The 21,456-nt window shown below is 37.7% G+C and overlaps 1 protein-coding gene across 1 annotated transcript in view; it reads left to right on the top strand.

Moving 5' to 3' along the window:
* The window catches only part of RFX7 (regulatory factor X7), a 96,580-nt gene that overhangs the window by 36,296 nt on the left and 38,828 nt on the right, over positions 1 to 21,456 (top strand). The window contains exon 2 of the mRNA XM_004709443.3: positions 8,385 to 8,418. Coding sequence (XP_004709500.1) covers positions 8,385 to 8,418 — 34 coding nt within the window. The remainder of the gene's footprint in view (positions 1 to 8,384; positions 8,419 to 21,456) is intronic.

The raw sequence follows: 21,456 nt of genomic DNA, 5'->3' as shown, positions 1-21,456 counted from the left end.
GTATGCATGGATTATGATAAGAGTTATACAAGCCCCCAATAAAATGATTAAAAATAAAAACAAATAAACATACAAGTTCAAAACAACAAAAAGGAAGCTAAAAGTTTGTGAACATAGTGAAAACACAGAATATTCCATTTTTTCTAGTTTGTGTAAGGTTGAAATTATCTGTTACTTGCATGTTTGGAAGATTTCACTTATACAACTACTTAGGCCTATAGGAAAATCCTGTTCAAAGAGTAGAAAATGAACTGAATTTCATAAGTCTTACCTGTGCTTCTGTTACACATTTCCAATTTGGGAAAATAGTTCTTCAAGGTGATCTATGAAGATACAATTGTTTGAGTAAATTGGAAATTTTGCATATTATAGCCTTCTCATCCCCTCAAACAGACACGTAGTGTATGTTAGCATGCTAAATAGCCCTTGGGACACACTATACTACAAGCTTGTGGAGCTTGTACACTAGCCACTACATGTGGCTATTGAACACTTGAAAGGTAGCTAGATCAATCAAGTCCAGGTGATTTTTTTTTTTTTTTTTTAGATTTCCAGATGATTTTTAAGTGTGAAATGCACAGTAAATTTCAAAGACTTTGTATGAAAAAATTTAAAAAATTTTAATACTATTTTTTATTTGGCTATGAAGTTGTTTATTTTTGAAAATAATTTTAATCACTGATAATTTGTAAAAATTTTTTTCATGTCTTACACTGACCGATGTCTCACTTTACCCACTTTTCTGTTTTCCATCCCACAAGGAGGGGGTTATATGTCGATCACTGTGATTGGTTCCCCCTTTCTCCCCCTTACCCTCCTGGTATCGCTACTCTCACCACTGGTCCTGAGGGATTTATCTGTCCTGGATTCCCTGTGTTTCTAGCTCTTATCTGTACCAGTGTACATCCTCTGGTCTATCCGGATTTGTAAGGTAGAATTGGAATCATGATAGTGGGGGGGGGGGAGCATTAAAGAACTAAAGGAAAGTTGTATGGTTTTTTTTTATTCTTTTACTGCAGACTTGTACAACTCTTATCACAATCCATCCATCCATCTATTGTGTAAAGCACATTTGTACATTTTTTGCCATCATTCTCAGAACATTTTCTTTCTACTTGAGCTTTTGGTATCAGTTCATTTTTTTCCCCTCCCTTCCACACCCTCCCTCCCTCACAAACCCTTGATAATTTATAAATTATTATTTTTTCATGTCTTTCACTGACCCCTGTCTCCCTTCACCCACTTTTCTGTTGCCCGTCCCCCAGGGAGGGGGTTATATGTAGATCATTGTGATCGGTTCCACGTTCTCCCCTGTTAAAGAACTAGAGGAAAGTTGTATGTTTCATTGGTGCTTTGCTGCACCCTGACTGGCTTGTCTCCTCCCCAAGACCCTTCTGTAAGGGGATGTCTAATTGCCTACAGATGGGCTTTGGGTCTCCACTCTGCACTACCCCTCATTCCCAATGATAGGATTTTTTGTTCTTTGATGCCTGATACCTGATCCTATCAACACCTCATGATCACACAGGCTGGTGTGCTTCTTCCATGTGGGCTTTGTTGCTTCTCAGCTAGATGGCCGCTTGTTTACCTTCAAGCCTTTAAGACCCCAGATACTATATCTTTTGATAGCCGGGCACTATCAGTTTTCTTCACCACATTTGCTTGCCTTCAGCAATTGTGTTGGGAAGGTGAGCATCATGGAATAGCAGATTAATAAAACAAAGTGTTCTTGTGTAGAGGGAGAACTTGAGTAGAGGCCCAATGTCCATCTACTACCATAATACTAAACTTATAAATATATGTGCATAGATCTATTTCCACATTGTCATATATAAATATATTTACATATGTACATGCCTGTATTTAGACCTCTGTAAATGCCATTTGCCTCCTGTTCTTTCCTCTATTTCCTGTTACTTTTCTCTTGTCCCACTATCATGTTCAGCCATCATTTGGTTTTCAGTAATTGATTACATTGCCCTCGATCACACCCTACTGGGCCTCCTGCACCCTCCTCCCCATTGATTTTAGATCACTTGTTGTTGTTCCCTTGTCCCTGGGTTTATTAACACTCACTTCTTTTCCCCCACCTTCCCTCTCCCATGTCCCCCAAGAACTGTTGGTCCATTGTTTCCTCCTCCAGATTGTTTATCCCGCCTATCTTATCTAGATAGACATGCAGAGATAATAATATGCACAAAAAACAAGACGGCAAAACAAAGCAACAAAAGAAAACAAAACCACTACAACAACAACAAAAAACCAATGACCCAAAAAAAAAAAGGAAAGCGTATAACTAGTTCAAGGTCTGTTTGTTGACCTTTAGACGTGTTTTCCAGTCGAGTCTGATGGGGTGCCATGCCCTGGCCCCAAAGTCTATTTTTGGTATTTCCTCGGGACTTTGTTGCTTTGCTCCCCTTGCTGTTCTGTTGCACGCCCTTAGTGTTTTGTCTAGTCGTGGTGAGGTCGGATTAGGCACAATTCCTGCAATGTGTCTCCAGTGTTGCCCCCCGCCCCACCCCCTAGCGCTATGGGTCAGTGAGGGACATTGTGTCTTATAGTGAGGCCAGCCCTATGGTCCTCTGTGTGCATTGGCTGTTCTGAGCAGGAATATTGTCCTCAGGGTTTAGTGGGCCAGTATGTGCTGCACTCTCTCTTCCTCCCCCATCATATGCTCCTGTGTACTCTGATCAGACTTGTCCCTCTCCCTGAGCTTTAGCTTCAGTGCGTCCTCTGAAGTTAAAGATTCTGATGGGGAGGAGGGTGGTTGGTGGAGAGAAAGGCTGTCCACGTAGTTGGGATTGGGGCTGGCCCCTCAGACCCCAAGTACAGTTTTCAAGAAATGTTCTTGTAGCAGTTTTTATGAAGCATTGGCATAGTGTAATCACTTCAAGCATCATTGCTGAAGGCTGCCATCTAAGAGGAGGTCTCATTTTAGCCTTAGTCCTCTGCAACCATTCCCACTTTGGCTTTCTTTATTTCCAATCTAGATTAAGCATCTAATAATGAACACCACACTTTGGTGTAAGGCTTTTCAGTTTTAAAAGACTTGCACATACATAGCACATCATCTAAAGGTAACATCTAAGGTACATACAAAGAAAATGAGGCCACTTGCCTTTAGCTCCAAAGATGGATGGATGGATGGATGGATGGATGGATGGATGGATGGATGGATGGATGAATGGACGGACGGACGGACATAGATCTAGATATACACACCTAATACATGCTTATAACTATATTTCAGTATAAAGATCTGTCTTACCGCTGACCCACCTCTTTTACAGTGTAATATCAGAAGATACTAAACTGTTTGGCTGTATAACTTCTGAAATTGTGCGATAGTGGAAGAGTAGTTATCTTCCACACCAGACTACCCACCTGAATCTCTTGTCCCATGTTTTTGTTTGTTTTTAAGTTACTCATTTTTGTTTAAAACATTCAATACAATATTATATAAAGAGCTTTTTAAGGTTTAAAAGGAAGTAAAACCTCTCAAAAATCTCATCTCTCGAAGAAAAGTCACCCGTAGAGACGGGGCTCCCTGTGCAGCCCCTACCTTGTGCATGCATTGCATTCCCTTTGATGATAGTTACGTGTGTGGTGTTCCAGGCAAACGTGTCTGTCTTTGGAACCCAAGGCTGCCTCTGAAGAATCAGCACTAGGGGGCATTGCAGATCAGCAAAAAGTACATAAGGGAGCTGAGTACTAGCCAAAACCTTCACCCACCTGACTTACTGGCAGTACCTAGTACTTTTATGAGGAAAAGGAGTTCCAAATGGTGAGACTGGAGCATAAATGTTCTTAATTAAAATCCCAATATAAAATAGAGGTCAGATTATAAGTTCTTTTAGCATTTTTACTGGATATTAGGGTCAAATAAGTATCACTATATGTCCTGGTAAAAGTCATTTCACCCTTGTGATCCTTATTTTCTTTACATGTAGAATGAACCTGTTACATGCTTTTTGTTATGATTTTTATATAAATCATCTGTTAATTTTCAAAAAAAGCACTGGAGGAGTGTATGTAATATGTTTCAGGGAAGCGAAAGGATAAAATTAACTGTTTTGCTTCAAATTGGCTTTTATGCTCGGGGTAATAATAATAAATGAGTTTTATAGTGGCGTTAACAAGCATTGATAACCTCCTTAGTGAAGAGCATGAAGTTCACTTTTCACACCTAAAAAGAAATTTTGAAATGGCAAATTTGTGGGGCATTCTGTTCCTTATATTAATTCGTAGTCTTACTGTATCTCTCAGGACATAACATGAAATTGCTTTGTTTTCTATAGTCTAGAGCAGTGACTCTCAGTTAGGTACATATGGGAATATGTCAGGCATTCTTTGATTATCAGAATTCCTAAGAAATACTCCTGGCATTTAGTGGGCAGCATCTAGTGATGCCAAACAGCCCATAGTGCAGTATGTACAATAAAGAACAGTGCCATCTACTATGTCACTTCTCCATTGAGAAACTTTAGCATGTAGGTTACATTCTTTCCAAAGCAGATTCCTTAAAGCTTAATAGATCAGGCAAAAAACTTTCCACAGTACGTTTTAAAAGCATTTTGAGCTTAAGAAAACAAAAATTGGTACTGTGGATTATTTAGGTACAAATAGTGTCCAAATGAAGTTTTTCATAAAGTTTGATGATCTGAATAATTGTATTTTTATTCAGCTAAGGTTGATATAACAAAATTAACCAGTTAAGGTATGCAATTAAGTGGCATTTAGTACATTTACAGTTGTGTAACCATCACCTTTATCTACTTTGAAAACATTTTGTCACCCTAAAAGGAAACCACCCAGTACTCGTTAAGCAATCACTTCATTCCTAATTCCCGACCCCCAGCTACTGGCTCCCACAGTTTGCTTTCTATCCCTATGCGGTTTCCGGTTTGGGATATTTCATACATATGGATCAAATCCTACTATGTGGCCTTCCGTGTCTTGCTTCCTTCACTTAGCATAATGCTTTAGAGCTTCGTCATATAGTAGCATGTAGCAGGACTTTGTTCCTTTGTAGGATTGAATAATATGGTACACTATAGACATAACTGTTTTTAATAATCCTTTTATTAGTTGATAATACATTGGCTGTTTTTACTTTTTTACTATTTCTGAGTAATGTTGCTCTAAATGTTTGTGTTTTTGAATATCTGTTTTCCATTTATTTGAATATACACTTAGTAGTGGAATTGATAGATTATATGGTTGTTTTATGATTAAATTTTTTAAGAACTGCTAAATGGTTTTCTACACTAGTAAGTTTTCATCAGGATTGGACAAATGTTTCCATTTTTCTCTACATCTTGCAGCAGTTTCCAGTTATCATTTTTTAATCCCAGTTATTTTTAAGAAATGGTAAATGAATCAAAATGCCTGAATGGAGGGATCTGAGATGATTTCTTTTCCTTATTTACACTGTTCTCAACCTTTCAGTATTCATAGAATTTGCTACTGTTGCTGTAACTAGAAAGAGCCTTGGTGTTGGCACTTGTTAAGCCCTTCACTGCTAACTGTAAGGTCAGAAGTTCAAATCCACCAGCAGCTCTATTGGGGAAAAGACCTGAAATCTGCTTCATAAAGACTTACAGCCTATGAAACTTGGTGGGGCATTTCTATTGATAGCTGCAGATAACATTTGTGAAGGGTATCCCTGGCAAAGGGAAACAGAAGGGCAAAAACTGATAAGTTATTGTGTATATAACAATAAATATATATGAAGACATTTTTTCAGCATTGTTTGTGGAAATACTGGAAACTACATAATAATTATCTTTCAATAGAGGAGTACATGAATACATTTGATATATTCATTCTGCAAAACACAGTGAAATGAACTTCATCTAAGTGTATCTTCATGGCTGGATCTCAAAAATAATATTGAGTGAAAACATTGCAGAATATATACAGTGTAATGATATTTATATAAATATTTCTAAACCCCGCAGAGCAATTATGTATGTTGCTTATAGATAGTTGCATATTTAATAAAAGTACTAAAATAATCGATGGAGATGGTTGTACATTAATGATGGTGGTTTTCTTTGCTGCAACAGGAGGAAAATGAGAACGGGCAAAACAAAGGAGTCAAACTTCATTTATATCATTCTATTTTATTAAGTATCAATTAAAATTAAAAGATTTAGTTAAATAATTTGTTTCCTATCTAACTAGAAATTCTTTGACTTTTTAATTTTGCATAAATTGTTGGTTGTGACAGACACTATTGTCCACTTTCTGTATCACATCCATTCGGTTGCTGGTAGAAGAGGAGTATATTGAGATGGCTGACAAGGGTTGCAACAGTGGGTTCGTCCATAGCAACAATTATGAACTTGATGCAGGCCCAGACAGTATTTCATTCTGTTGTGCTTAAGGTGTCTATGAATTAAAACCAACTGATGGCACCTAACAGCAACAGCAGTAATATGTAAAATAACATTTCTGCTTTCAGTTAATTTCTATGAAAACCCTATAGTAAGTGGCCCCAGTCTTTCCAAAGAATTTTCTTCTTTGGAAAAGGATTGAATATATTTTTTATTTATTCATTCAACAGATTTTATGTACCAGATGGTAATGCAGCAATGAGCAAAACTAAACAGACAAAACCTCTCATGGAGTTTAAATTGTAGTCAAGGAAGATAGCTAGTAAACAAATTAATAAAGGTATATATGATTGGTGGTAAGCCCAATGATGAAAAATGTAAATAGTAAGAGCAATAAAGAGTAATTGTGATTGTTCTATATGAGGGAGTCAGGGAAGAAATGGCTATAAAGGTAAGCTGAACAAAACCATAAAGGAAATGTTGGAACAAGCTATATGAAGAGCTGGATGTTGTTGGGAAAACCAGCGCAAAGGCCTTGTTGCTGCTTTGAACAAAGCATAGAAGCCAGTGTGGCAGGAGCTGATGGATGAAAAGTAGTCAAGTGGGTGATGGAACTCAAAAAGTTATCAGGGTCCTGGATAAGGCTCTACCTACCTTCTAAAAAGGTTATTCTGGCTCTTTTGTGGTGAGCTTGGCAGTGGATGGAAAGTAAAGATTGAAGCAGGGGTTGGCTGTGGTTTAGCCCAAGGTGGTAGAAAATGGTTAGATTCTGGAGATAGGTGTATTACCTTTTGGCAGCAGAGTAAGAGCACACTCATCTCAGGGAATTGAGGGAAGAGGAATAGCACACATTGCTACCATTGATAAGCTGTGCAGCTGACCACAAAAGGAGATTTTAACCCTTTGATAATCTGGTATTTTGAGAAGGTCATTTTAGTCCCCGGAGTCAGCATTAACCCAGGAGCAGTGAGTTTTACCTATAGGTATCTTTTATACCTTAGAGTGCCTTTCTTGATTGTCTTAGTCATTCTGAACTTTGCAATCGAACTTATTCCAGTCATCTGTTGTTATTTAAAACAAAATTTGAAATCTAGAGGCAGGGGTACATTTTTGCAGTTGATAATTATATTAAATGAGATTTAAATATTGCCTTTTGCTTTGTCTGTAGCTTAGTTGTGTAGCCATGAAATGGCAAATAGCCACCTTTTGCTTATATTTATTGGTCCTTAGGATCTTTTTAGGAAGATACTTGATTTGTAAAATCTTTAAAACTATGTCTGTAAGCTATGTTTGAATATTTTGCATTTCATTGCGCTTGCACCTTTCATGTGTGTATAAAAATATCCAAGTGACTTTCAGTTAAATTACTTTATATACTGGCATCATTTATGCTATATGTTCCCAGTTCACTTACATAAAAAAGTTAGTGTTATTTAGAACTCTGTGTTTTCGAGGCTTTTATTATTTATTTCTGTTCCACTCTATAATTTATTACCAAGTATCTTAATATTAGTTATCTTTATTACTTTATGTCTAAAGATTCTTGTTACTGGGGGAGGTTGAGGAAAATATATCAAGTCTTAAGACCTATTGTGGAACCTACTCAATGGCAGCGAGTTGCGATGGCTTTTAACTGTTAAGCAAATCATCATCCAGAATGACAAGCAGACAGTACAAATTATAATTCATTGTAAACTCTATTCTATTTCTAAGTATAATACATCATCATTTACATATTGCTAAAAACTTATAGTTGTTTGTTCATCATTTGTAATAATATAGTACAACCATAGTGGGCTAACCAATGGAGTTAAGTCAGAAAATACTTAGAATGTATATTAGGATTTAACTTAGTATAGTGAATGCGAAGTAGATTTCTGTTTTGCTTTATGAAAGATACAATGTACAACGCAATTCTGAATCTTTAAACGTTTTACTTAACTAGTTTTCCGTTCTTCCATGCTAGAAAAAGATATCTAAGAATACTTCCTAAGTATTTCAGTATGCTTTATCATTATTATTAACCTAACTTGTTTTTTCTTCTAGCAAAACTGTGCAATCTAAAGTGGACTGCATCTTGGTAAGTAAAATAAAGCATTTTAAAGTTCTTCTGTAACAAGATTTTTACTGTTGTATATATTATTATTAAGTAAATATAGATTTTAAATATAACCCAATTTTAATGAATTGTATATAAACCCTATGTAGACACTTTCCTATAACTCATCAATAAAAAAATCACAATCTAAAATAATCAAATGTTTAAAAATTTCACAAGCCTTTACTGAAAAGATCACTTAAACAATTATCGTAGAGGCTTATTTTCATGCCCTGATAAATCTTTATGCCTTGACTTAAAAGGTTTTAGATGCTTGATAAATACTTGGTTACAATAGCATGTATTTTATATTTGAGATGCAAACCATTTGACATTAAAGTGATCATAACTAGTTTAAATTTATATTATGTTTTATTAAAAAGTATAATAATTTGTTTAAAGAAAAGCTTATTAAATGCTTGGTGGATGTTTTATGTTATATTCTTTCTTGTTATCGTTTTGGCAGCTAAAACATACTTTGCATATTTGGGTGGCTAATTTTTAGATATTAAAGCAATAATAATTTCAATTCAGATGATAATTTCTTAGGACTTAGTTTCTAAGCATGTGAAGGAAGGAACATGGAGCTGTGGGCTACTGGAATAGTACTCTTTTCATTCAAAAACTCTAGAACATTCAGGGCGCTTTACTGTTATATTCCGCAAAGTGTCTGTACTGTCAAATTCCCCTTAGTATTCTTTCCCAACATTTGGCTTCAGAATGTTCTTGTACTCAGGTTGTGTTTTTCTATTTATAAATCATTACACTGACTTGTTTTTAATCATCTGGTGCTGAAATGACTTAGGATATTTAATTAGAATTGAGGTGTGTGAGAAATAGTGGTAGTTCCTAGGAGAAATAGTTTGATCAAGTCGACTTTTCTAGGAGGCCTGGTGGTGCAGTGGGTCAAGTGCTTGGCTACTAACCCAAAGACTGGCAGTTCCAAATCACTAGCAGCTCAACAAGGAAAACATGTGGATAGTCTGCTTTCAAAAGACTGCAAGGCCACCCTCTGGGTTATTTTCCGCTCTGCCCTATAGGGTCACTATGAATTGGAATCTCCTCAGCAGCTTACTTTTCTATTTCAGTAGCGAAGAAAGAAGACGTTCTGGGGTGTTTTTGCTCTTACACCTATCACTTAGTCTTTTTTCTCTAACAATAGCCATATAAAGTAGATACTTCTTTTTTTTCCTCTTTAATATTTTTTTTCCTCTTTTTTGTTTTTTATTTTTTGGTTTTCAACATTTTCTGTATTTTTTTCTTTTTAAATAATTTTATTGGGGGCTTATACAGCACTTATCCCAATCCATCCATACATAAAGTAAATAATTTCATAATCCTTTATAAATGAAGAAACTGATACTTTAGCATTTTGTTTAATTATCATTGAACACCTGTCTGCCAGTTCTAGACCTATGAGGAATAATAATTTTAAGAAGGCCTATTCTCTGCCCTCAAGAAATTCAATTTTTATCAAGATAGCTTCAAGAGCGCTCTGAGAACCTACAAAATGGGGGTGTGGGATGCAGCGACAGGAGTGGGGAGGTTGACACTATGCTTCTCTCCCACCCACCAACCCAACATCCAGAACATTTCCAGTCTCTCCCAACTGTCCTGACCTGCTACTCAGTCACTATTGCATGATTATTATGTGCTAGACCCTATTCTGGGTGCCAGGGTATAGTGGTAAGCAAGTAAGGTACAGTTCCTAGTTAGGGCATCTGCTCACTCTTTTAGCTTTGAAGGATTAATTTTTTTTTCTTCATTGAGCATATAGGGGTTGAAACCTGGTATAAAATTATAGAATATAATATTTATAAAATCTAAGCAAGAACCCTCGACCCAATTAAAAAAGTCTTTCAAAGCTAAAAAGTGTTTGTTCTTAGGGTTAGGATATGGTAGAGGGTGTGTGTGTGTGTGTGTGTGTGTGTGTGTGTGTTTAATTAGGATCTTTTTTATAGCATTGCTGTTTACTACTGTGTTTTGTGTGTGTGTGTTTAATTAGAACCTTTTTTATAGCATTGCTGTTTACTACTGTGCTAGGTCCTGGACAAACAGTGATGAACAAGATGTAAGGTTACTATTCCCATGAAACTTATATTTGGGTAAAAGTGAGTAAATCAGCTAACTGGCCAACCAACTAAAAGAGTTCATATTTGTGCCCATTCTAAAAAATAGCAATCAAATGGAATGTGGACTTTATCACACAATATCATTAATAGCAACTATTTGCAAAACTTTGCTGAAAATAATTTGAAAACAACTGCCACCTTGGGAACTGCCCAAAGTTTAAGCAAAATTCCAAAGAGAATGAGGAATGTTATTGCTGATAATCAGGTGGTTCTTAACTAAAAGCTCTTCCTGTTTATTTGTATTTTTAGCAATTATATAAAGCTTTAAACTGTGTGGATTGTTAAAAATTATGGATAACACTATGAGAAGTCAGAATTCCAGAACACTTAATTGTGCTCATACAGAGCCAGTGCATAGATCAAATAGGTAGTCGTTCTACCAGGGCGAGGAGATAACTCCTGGAGTTTGGCTTGAGCGGCTATTAGAATTGCCATGAGCTGAAATGTGGGAAACTAGAAGAGGAGCAGCTTTCAGGAAAAAATCAAAGTTTTGTGACGCTAAGTTTTAATGTCTTTAGACAGCAAGTAAGGTCTCAAGTCCCACAAAGATGGGACTCTCAAGCTTTGTGGGAGTTCCAGTGCCCGATATGCAAACTTTCACACATTAAAGTCATGGGTTGATTGTGATTAAAACAGAAAGAGTGAAGGATGAATAAATTGAATAGTGCCATATAGAATTTATTCCAGTCAAAGCAGCCATATAGGACAGAGTAGATGCGTTAGTCCGGGTTGACTAGAGAAACAAATTCATAGACACTTATATGTGTATAAGAAAGAGCTTTATATAAAAGAGCAATTATATATTGAGAAAACATCCCAGCCCAGTCCAGATCAAGTCTATAAGTCCGATATTAGCCCATATGTCCTATACCAGTCTACAAATTCCTCTTCAGACTCACGGAACACAGGCAATGACGCTGAATGCAGGAAGTTCACAGGCCAGTGGGTGAAAAGTCTTGTTGATCTAGTTGTAGTGGAAGCATGTCAGCATTGGCGTGGGTCTCTATGTGACTCCTCCAGCTCCATCAGCATAGTTCCATGAATGAGCAATTCCATGAGCAACAGGAATGTCTTACAAGGAGAATGTGTGTCCCGCCTCCAAGGAGGGAGATAGGAGTTCCCAGAATCCTCAGAAGGCCATGCCCACACAGAGGCCTCATTGGTTATGACCTGATTGACAGGCTAGACTCCACCCCTTCACAAGTCAATGGGAGGTTATGTAACTGACACAGTAGAATTAGGCCATAGTGTTTCTAAGGCTGTAATCTGTAAGCCTACTATATCTTTCTCCTATGGAATGGCTGGTAGGTTAGCAGCTGAAAGTTTTAACCACTATACATACTACCAGGGCTTTTATGAAGAACAAGAACATGCAGTTTAAAAAGTATGTGTGTGCGCATGTACATGTTACACACATACTATATTTGTATAACATTTCCTTGATAGTACTTAAGAAACATTTTTAGCTATATTATCAGGTTTTCTTGTTTTTTAAAGAATATATTATCTAAACTAACGACATACTTATAATAAATTTTATTAAAGTGTTTTGCTATGAAAAGACATCTCTAGAATACTTGAACTAATAACATCGAAATACAATTCCTTGTTAATTGCACATGAAACATCCTCCAGAACAGATCCATCTGCCAGGCCATAGAATGAGTCTCAGTAGATTTGAAAAGATTATCATCAAACACATTGTGTTATCCAACCACAATGGAATTAAACTTGGAATCAGTAACAAGAAATGGGGGGGGGGGGGCGGGAAATTTGGATCATACACAAGTAAGTGAAATCAAACATCATACTCTTAAATAACCAGTTTAAGAAGTACGTTATTTAGGCCCCAACCAGAGCCAAACTGACCGCTTTCCTAGAAGGATGTGACAGAGAACAACACTAAACCTACAGGTTGGGGAGAGGAGCCGGCACACCACGCCCACATGGAAGCAAACCAAGAAGGAAAAAGAGAAAGGGCAAGTCTAGACCCCATATTGACACACCGAGCTCAAAGGACGACATCCGTGCACAGAGCTGCTAACTCACAGACAGGCGTGTAGAGCTGCCACCTTACTGGAGCACACTGTGACAGAGGACAATACTGGGGAGGTCATGTGATCTGAACCCCCAACCCCCACCCCACCCCGCAGCAGGGAAACCAGCCAGAGTAAAGCAAAGCCACAAAGCCCCTAAAGAGTGCCCCAAATAGACTTCAGGCTAGGAGGGACAGCTCCCGAAATTCCCCTAGTACTAATGTATGTTTTTCCTCTTTTTTTTTTTTTTCTTTCCAATCTTGTGTTTTCGTTTTTGGCCTATGTTATTGTTGGTTTTCATACTTATATAAGGTAGGCATGGGAAGCAAGCTTGGGGAGAAAGCAACGGAACCGATGGTTTTGGAGGGACTTAGAGGAGAAGGAGGCAGGTGAAGGAAGTGGTGAGCAAACAATGCCACACACAGGGGAACAACTAGGGAATTAAAATCAACAAGGAGGACTTAGAGATGCTGGGGGTGTTGGAGCAACAGCAATCTAGCTGAGAGGAAGTACTAAGGGGGAAGCAGGGTGAGCATGATGGTGAGGCAGGAAGAAGGAAGGTAAAAGGAAACAAAGGAGTGATCTAGGAAGCAAAGCTATGGATAGAGGTATAAGCATAGATGTGTATATATGTAAATACATTAATCCATAAAAATAAAGGTATTGGCTTAAGTGGAGAGCAAATGTTTTGAGAATGATGAGGGCAATGAATGTACAAATGTGCTTTACACAATTGATGTAAGTATGGATTGTGATAAGAGTTATATGAGCTCCTAATAAAATGATTTTTAAAAAATAAAATAAAGGTATTGACCTATGTACATATATTTATATGGTAATACACTGAGGTAGTGGACAGACCTCAGGCCTCTGCTCATTCCCTCCCTCAATACAAGAGCACTTTGTTCTAACAAACTGGCATTCTGTGATGCTAACCTTCCTGGCACAATCATTGAAGATAAAATGGGTGCATAAGGAAATGTGATGAAGAAAGCGGATGGTGCCAGGCTATTAAATGATGTAGCATCTTGGGTCTTAAAGGCTTGAAGTTAAACAAGTAGCCATCCAGCAAAGAAGCAACAAGCCCACATGGAAGAAGCACATGTGATCATGATGTGTCAACAGGACCAGGTAATAGACATCAGAAGACCCATAACAAGCAAACAAACAAAAACGTATTATTTAGAAGAGGGGGGTTGGAACAGAGATCCAAATCCCATCTGTAGATAATGGGACATCCCCCTACAGAGGGGTCACAGGGAAGGGATGAGTCAACCAGGGTGCAGAAAGCACCAGTCAAACAATATTCCTCTGGTTCCTTGAGGCTTCCTCACCACCCACTATCATGACCCCAGTGCTGCCTCTCACTTTGGACTAGACCAGAGCATGTGCATGGAATCCAGGAACAGGAATGGGAATAGGGATACCAGAAAGGTAGGGGGTAGGGGGGGAGAGAAGGGGAAGAAGAAGATCCGATCGCAATGATCAACACAGCCACACACACCCCTCCAGGGGGAAGAACAACAGAAACCATGGGGGAAGGGAGACAGCGGTCGGTGTGAAATATGAAAATAGTAATAATTTATAATCTATCAAGGGATCACAGGGTGGGTGGCGGAGAGGAGCTGATACCAAGAGCTCAATAGAAAGTAAATGTCTAGGAAAAAATGATGGCAACATATGTACAAATATACCTGATACAATTGATGTATAGACTCCAATTATGTGTTGTAAGAGCCCCCAATAAGATGATCTTTTAATTAAAGAAATATGTTATTTAAAATGCAGCATAGCAAAAATTATGATGTGCTGCAAAAGCAGTGCTTTCAGAGAAATTTATAGCTTTAAAAGGCTATTTTTAAAAAGAAGAAAAACTGCACATTAATAGCCTAAGCTCTAACCTTACAAAAGTATAAAAAGAACAAACTTAAATGAAGCAGAAGGGAAGCAAGAATTCAGATTAAAGTGGAAATAAATGAAAAACTTTTAAAACTGGGTTGAATGGAAGTGGTTTATGTGAAAGCTAATAAAACTTAACTGTGGATTGGGAAGCCTTACTATATCATAGTTTTAAATGTTATTATTTATAGGTAATATCAGGTTGCAAATGAGATCTATTTCTGATGGTGTCCTTCAGAATTTGTTGGTAGACGAAGCCTTTTCTATAATTCCAAAGCTACACTTGCAGCAAGTGACAGTGATAGTGATGAAGAATTTGTTGCAAGTTACGTTGGATCAATGATTACAAAGTGACATCCATTAAAACAGGGCTGCAAAGATGGAGTGGTCACACTCATAGATGAAGGCTGATCGTATGTTTTGACTATGCGTGGCTCTCTCAGCTGTCCTGCCAACTATTCCGTCTTAAACATCAGGCTCCTGAAAGAGCTCATTACACCTCTCCCAAGTGTCCTGTCCTAGGGCTCTGGCTCCTGATTTTTTCCCCGTTTGGTAACCAAGATGAATTGCTCAAATTGTACAAACTCTCATCTCTGCCATTTTGCTTTGTTGACCAAGATAGAACTGATTTGAAGCCCTTCACTAAAGGGCAAATATGAGTTGTCCTTAAGTCTGACATTCATAACTCAAGAACTGACTGTATGTCAAATTTATTAGAAAACCTCTAATTGGTGAAGCTTATCACAGTAACATAGCTCTAGTACTAGTTAGTTATGAAACTATCTCCACCTTCAAGTAGCTCACTGGTTAGTAGAAGAAGATAGGCAAATAAACGGCTTTACGGCACATATCAGTATTATAATAAAGGAAATCCAACCATCATGTTTTCTAAGATAAAAAGAACAACTGAGCTAACATCTGACAAATTAGTGTTCATTCATAGATAGTCATACTATATATTAAGTATAGCAGTGTAGATAATGAACAACTAAATGCCTGGGAGAATCAGAAGTTTTATAGGTGATATTGCTCTTGAGTAGAAATCTAGAGATCTGAGTAGAAACTGCAGAGAAAACAGAAGGGTACTTAGGAAATATTATAATATACTAAGATTTATATTTTCATATAAAATATTAAGATTTATACTTTCATATAAAATATTAAGTTAAAAATATAATCTCATTTCTGAGTAATGGAACCATAATAGAAACCAAGACTTTTGATTTTATATACATTGTTACTTTTTAATTTTATCCATTACCTTAGCGTCAATTCTAACTCATAGCCACCCTAAAGGGCAGAATGGAACTTGCCTTCCAAGGTTTCTTAGGCTGTAATTATCATCTGAAGGAGACTGCCACCTCTTTCTTTCTCCTGTAGAGCAGCTGGCAGGCTTAAGCCATTAACCTTTCAGTTAGCAGCCAAAGACTTAACCACCAGGACCAGGCGGCTGCTGCTCCTTTTTTTTTTTTAACTCTAGTATATTAAAACTAAATTCCTTCCATGTTAAATCTGCTGCTACTTCACTGTCCCTTCCTTCTGTTGATACTTTTGTCAATTAGACTTAATTCCTTGGATTTGTCATGGACACATTTCTCTCCTTTGCTGCTTTATTGTCCTCACCTCCAGTGCAATTCCCAACCCCCATGCATTTCTTTACTTCTGTAATATCTCTTAGACTTTATTTTATGCTTCCCTACTGCCATACTCTAATGTCCTCCCTCTTTGTTTTCTTGTCTGGGAACACCAATCTCAGACAACTACTTAACTGCTTCCTATATTAATAGAATTTTCTTTATTGGAAATTTCTTTAAATGAAGTAAAATAATATGTGACCATTTGTCTCTGGATTTAGCATAATTTTTAGGGCTATCCATATTGTAGCAAGACTTAGTGGTGTATTCTTTTTCTTCTTGAACAGGTATATTTTATCTATATCATAAAATTAACCTATTCAAATATATGTGTTAGTGATTTTCACTAAATTTAGTGAGTAGTGTAACTATCACATTTTCATTGACAATAAGATTCTGCCTGCCCAATTATAGTTAATCCTCATGCATACCGCCTAGGCAACCACTAATCTACTTTCCATCTATAAATTTATAAATATCCTTGTTTCTTTCACTTAGCAGCATACTTTTGAGGTTCATTAATGTAGCGTGTGTCAGTAGTTAGTTTTCTTGTACGTATTGGTGAATAGTATTCTATATACATGCATGCCCACTACCATTTTTTTTCTGTCATTCACAGTTAATGGCTATTTAGATTATTCCAGTTTGTTCTACTATGAGTAATGCTGCTGTGGATATTCATGTGTCTTTGTGCAGGTTTCTGTTTTCATGTTAGGGGGTAGAAATTGAGTTAAATTGTTGTTCTAAGTTGTATGGTAGTTTTGTGTAGTATTTTGAGAAATCAGCAAAACTTTTCCAAAGTGGCTGCACCCTGTATAATCTCATTAGACATATATAAAGGTTCCTGCCTTTTCACATCCTTACCAACCTTGATTTTTTTTTTTTAATCTGTCTGATTATAGACATTCTACTGGGTGAGGTTTTCTGATTGTGGTTTTACATTTGCATTTCCTTAATAATTAACAATGTTGAACATTTTTCATGTGTTCTGATCTCTTGCCCTTTTTTAAATTGGGTTTTGTTTTATTTTGAAATTCTTCACGTACTTTAGATAGAACTTCCTTAAAGCCCTACTCATAGCTCCAGTGTAGAGCTGCTCTCTGTTATTTCCAGAAACAGATAGCCTCCTCTTTCTCCCAAGGAACAGCTGGTGAGTTTGAACTGCAGACCTTTTGGTTTGAAGCACAATGTTTAACCCACTGTGACCCCTGAATGCCTTACAACTCCATCATCATAATGAATACATAATTTCCAATATTTTCTCTCAGTTGGGGCCTCAACTTTTTATTAGTCTTGATGTCAGTGAAGAACAGTTGTCATTTTTATGAAATCGGTTGATAAAGATTTTGCTTTATCACTTAGGATTTGATGTTTCATAATGTAGATCACAAGGATTTTCTCGAGAAGTTTATACTTTTAGCTCTTACCTGGGGGTCAGTGTTATGTATATAAGGAACAGTTTTCTTCTCTCCCGCACCCTTTGCCCACAGTTATCTCGTTGTCCCTCACCAATAGTTGAAAAGATTATTCATGTCTATACTGAGTTGCTTAGCACTTTTTGTCAAAATCAGTTGACCCCAAGTTTAAGGGTTTATTTCTGAAATTTGGAAGACGGCTACTTAGCCAATTGACAGGAAGATATTGATATTATACCCATTTCAGAGAACAGTGACCCAACAGAATGCAAATTTTACTGAAGATCATTCAACAACAGTTTCAGTCGTACTTCAAAGGGAGCTACCATCAGGCTGGATTCAGAAGAAGATGTGAAAAGGATATCATTGCTGATGTCATGGATCTTGGCTGAAAGCAAGAGAGTACCAGAGAAGTGTTACTTGTGTTTTATTGACTGTGCAAAGGCATTCAACTCTGAAAGTTTAGTTATCTTCTATCAGAACTTGGCCACTGTTAAATGACCAATTCTTTAAAAGGTGTTTGTTAATCCCCACAGGAGACTCTCTACTTCTGGAAATAAAGATAATGATCCTTGGGTATAAATGCACCTTCAACACGCTGCATGAAAACTCCACAATCAAGTCCTTAATTTTTATGATCTTTATGAGTATTAGAATACTTATGGCGTAATGCTTACTCATTTGGCTGCTAAGGACAAGGTCAGCAGTTCAAAATGACCAGCTGCTCTCCCAGGAGAAAGGTTTTCTACTCCCATAAAGAAACTCACAAGGGCAGTTCTACCCTAGCCTATAGGCTTGCCATGAGTTGGCATCCACTGGATGGCAGTGAGTTTTTATAAGCAATATCCTTTCTCCAGTTTTGTGAACTTGTAAAAAAAGAAGAAGAAAGATACCTGAGGGGAGATTCTCATAAAGGAAACACATCACTAGACAGGAATTGGATTTCATATGAGAGAAATGCACCAAAACCAAACTCACTACCATCAAGCCAATACTGAGTCCAGACTCAAGACTGTAACTCTTTACAAGAGTAGAAAGCCCCATCTTTCTCCCATGGAGCTGCTGGTGGTTTCAAACTGCCGACCTTGTGGTTTGCAGCCCAACACATGACCACTACGTTACCAGGGATCCCTATATAAGAGATATAAGGCCCCTAAAAACAGAAGATTTATTCAGGCTTTGAAAGTGTGCTCAGTGTTAATAAATGAGGGGAGTATATTTCCTTACTGTGTTAGTCTGGGTAGACTAGAGAAACTAATTCATAAACACTCATGTGTAAGAGAGAACTTTATATCAAAGAGCAATCGTACATTAAGAAAACATCCCAGCCCAGTCCAGATTCAGTCCATAAGTTCAATATTACCCCATATGTCAATACTAGTCCATAAATTCCTCTTTATACTCACGAAACCATGCAATTATGCTGAATGCAGGAAGATCACAGAGTAGTGGGGGGAAAGTCTTGTGGATCCAGTGGTAGTGGAAGCATCTCAGCACTGGCGGTGGTCTCCACGTGACTCCAGTTCCAGGACTCTGGCTGCATTGATATAGCTCCATGTGTCTTGTCAACAGGGAGACGAAGCAGAGAGAGAGAGAGTGTTATCTGGCCTCCAGTGAGCTATTTATCTCCTTCATGTCTGCAAATGAGGTCATTAAGCTGCAATCTGATTGACAGGCTAGACTTTACCCTGTTGCAAGTTGACAGGAGATTATTTAACTACCACACTTACCATCTGCTGAAGGTCTTTAAGCCCTGATGTGTATTGACAGAAACAGAGGCCCTTAATAAAAGATATAACGTCTGGAGTCTTAAAGACTTGAAGATAAACAAGCAGCCATCTGGTGGGAAGCAACAAAGCCCACATGGAAGAAGTTCACCAGTCTGTTTGATCATGAGGTGTTGACAGGTATCAGGCATCAGAAGACCCCAAACAATCGTTTCAATGTGAAAGAGGTGGGGCCAGAGTGGAGACCCAAAGCCTATCTGTAAACAATTGGACATCCCCTCACAGAAGGGTCATAAGTAAGGGATGAGCCAGCCAGGATGCAGTATAGCACCAATGAAACATACAACATTCCTCTGTTCTTTAATGTTCCCCCTCACCCCACTATCACGACCCCACTTATACCTTACAAATCCAGCTAGACCAGAGCATGTACACTGGTACAGATAAATAAATGCTCTTGACACATGGAATCCTGGACAGACGAACCCCTCAGGAACAGTAATAGGAGTAGTGATACCATGTGGGGAGGGGGAATATAGGGGATAAAAAGGGGAATCTGATAGCAATGATCCACGTATTAACCCCCCAGCCCCCCCAACAGTGACGAACAATAGAAACATGGTGAAAGGAGACAGCAGATAAATAATAATTTATCAAGGGTTCATGAGGGTGGGAGGGTGGGAGACGGAGAGAAAAAAGAGGAGTTGATACCAAGGGCTCAAGTAGAAAGAAAATGTTTTAAAAAGGGTGATGGGCGGAGGGTGGGGTGGAAAGGGGGAACTGATTACAAGGATCTACATATAACTTCCTCCCTTGGGGATGGACAACAGAAAAGTGGGTGGAGGGAGACGTCAGACAGTGTAAGATATGACAAAATAATAATAATTTATAAATTATCAAGGGTGCATGAGGGGGGAGCAGGGAGGGAGGAGGAAAATGAGAAGCTGATACCAAGGGCTCAAGTAGAAAGCAAATGTTTTGAGAATGATGATGGCAACAAATGTACAAATCTGCTTGACAATGGATATATGTATGGATTGTGATAAGAGTTGTACAAGCCCCCAATAAAATGATTTTTAAAAAGAGAAGGGTGATGGCAACATAGGTACAAATGTGCTTGATACCATAGATATATGAATTGTTATAAGAGCTGTAAGAGCCCCCCAATAAAATGATTTATTAATTTTTTTTAAATGAACCAACATCAATAACAGCCTCAAACAGTGGCCATGGATTCAATCCCAACTCATGGTGACCCCATGTGTGTCAGAGCAGGACTACTCCATGGGAGTTTCAATGATGGAAATTTTGGACATAGATCACCAGGTCTTTCTGCCCAGGCACCTTTGGACGCCTAACTGCTTGCTTTTCGGTTAAACAGCCGAGAGCTTCACCATTTGTACCACCCAGAGCAAACACCTGTTTTTTTAAACCATTTGTTTAGAGAACAATGCCTCAAATGTTTCGTATGAATAAAGAAAATTACATGCCCCCCCCCCCAAAAAAAAAGGAATAGAAGCCCCAAGCAAACAGACAGGAACATCAAAAATTAACTCAGTATTTGAAATAGTTTATTGTTTCAGTTTGGTGTTTTTTTAATGACAAAACAAGAGAACAGTTACACAATTTGTTCCATTTGGGGAGAGCTGTTATTTCTGACCTGTTCTATTTAGATTCATTTCTGGTTGGAAAACTGTTGTCAAATATTTTCTGACTTGGATTACATCCATGCACCCACCCTAATGAAGGCCTGTGTTTCTAGAGCATTGTCTTTAGTACCTTATGGTCAAGTTATCATTCTTTCAAAGAAAATTTAGGAGCCTCATTATTCTGGTATATCACCTGAGTTAGTGAAAGCCACCAGCTTAAGTATTTCCTGAGTTTCTTAAGATGAAGATAATTTAAAATTTCAAGTCTGAACTCCTGTACTTGCTGATAGAATTTGACTTACCCAAGAAAAAACAGAATTGCTCTGGGCTTTTGTAGTACTCATTTTTCCTGCTAGGTGAGTGTATTAGTCTGGGTACTTTGGAGAAACAAATCCACAGCAACTCATGTATAAGAGAGAGGTTTGTTTTGTTTTGTTTTGTTTTTAACATTTTATTAGGGGCTCATACAACTGTTATCACAATCCATACACACATCAATTGTGTAAAGCGCATTTGTACATCGTTTCT

This window comes from Echinops telfairi, unplaced genomic scaffold (assembly GCF_000313985.2).
Source record: "Echinops telfairi isolate 266 unplaced genomic scaffold, ASM31398v2 ScPeMD7_8;HRSCAF=38, whole genome shotgun sequence".
NCBI lineage: Eukaryota > Metazoa > Chordata > Mammalia > Afrosoricida > Tenrecidae > Echinops > Echinops telfairi.
This window is presented reverse-complemented; position numbering and strand designations above follow the sequence as displayed.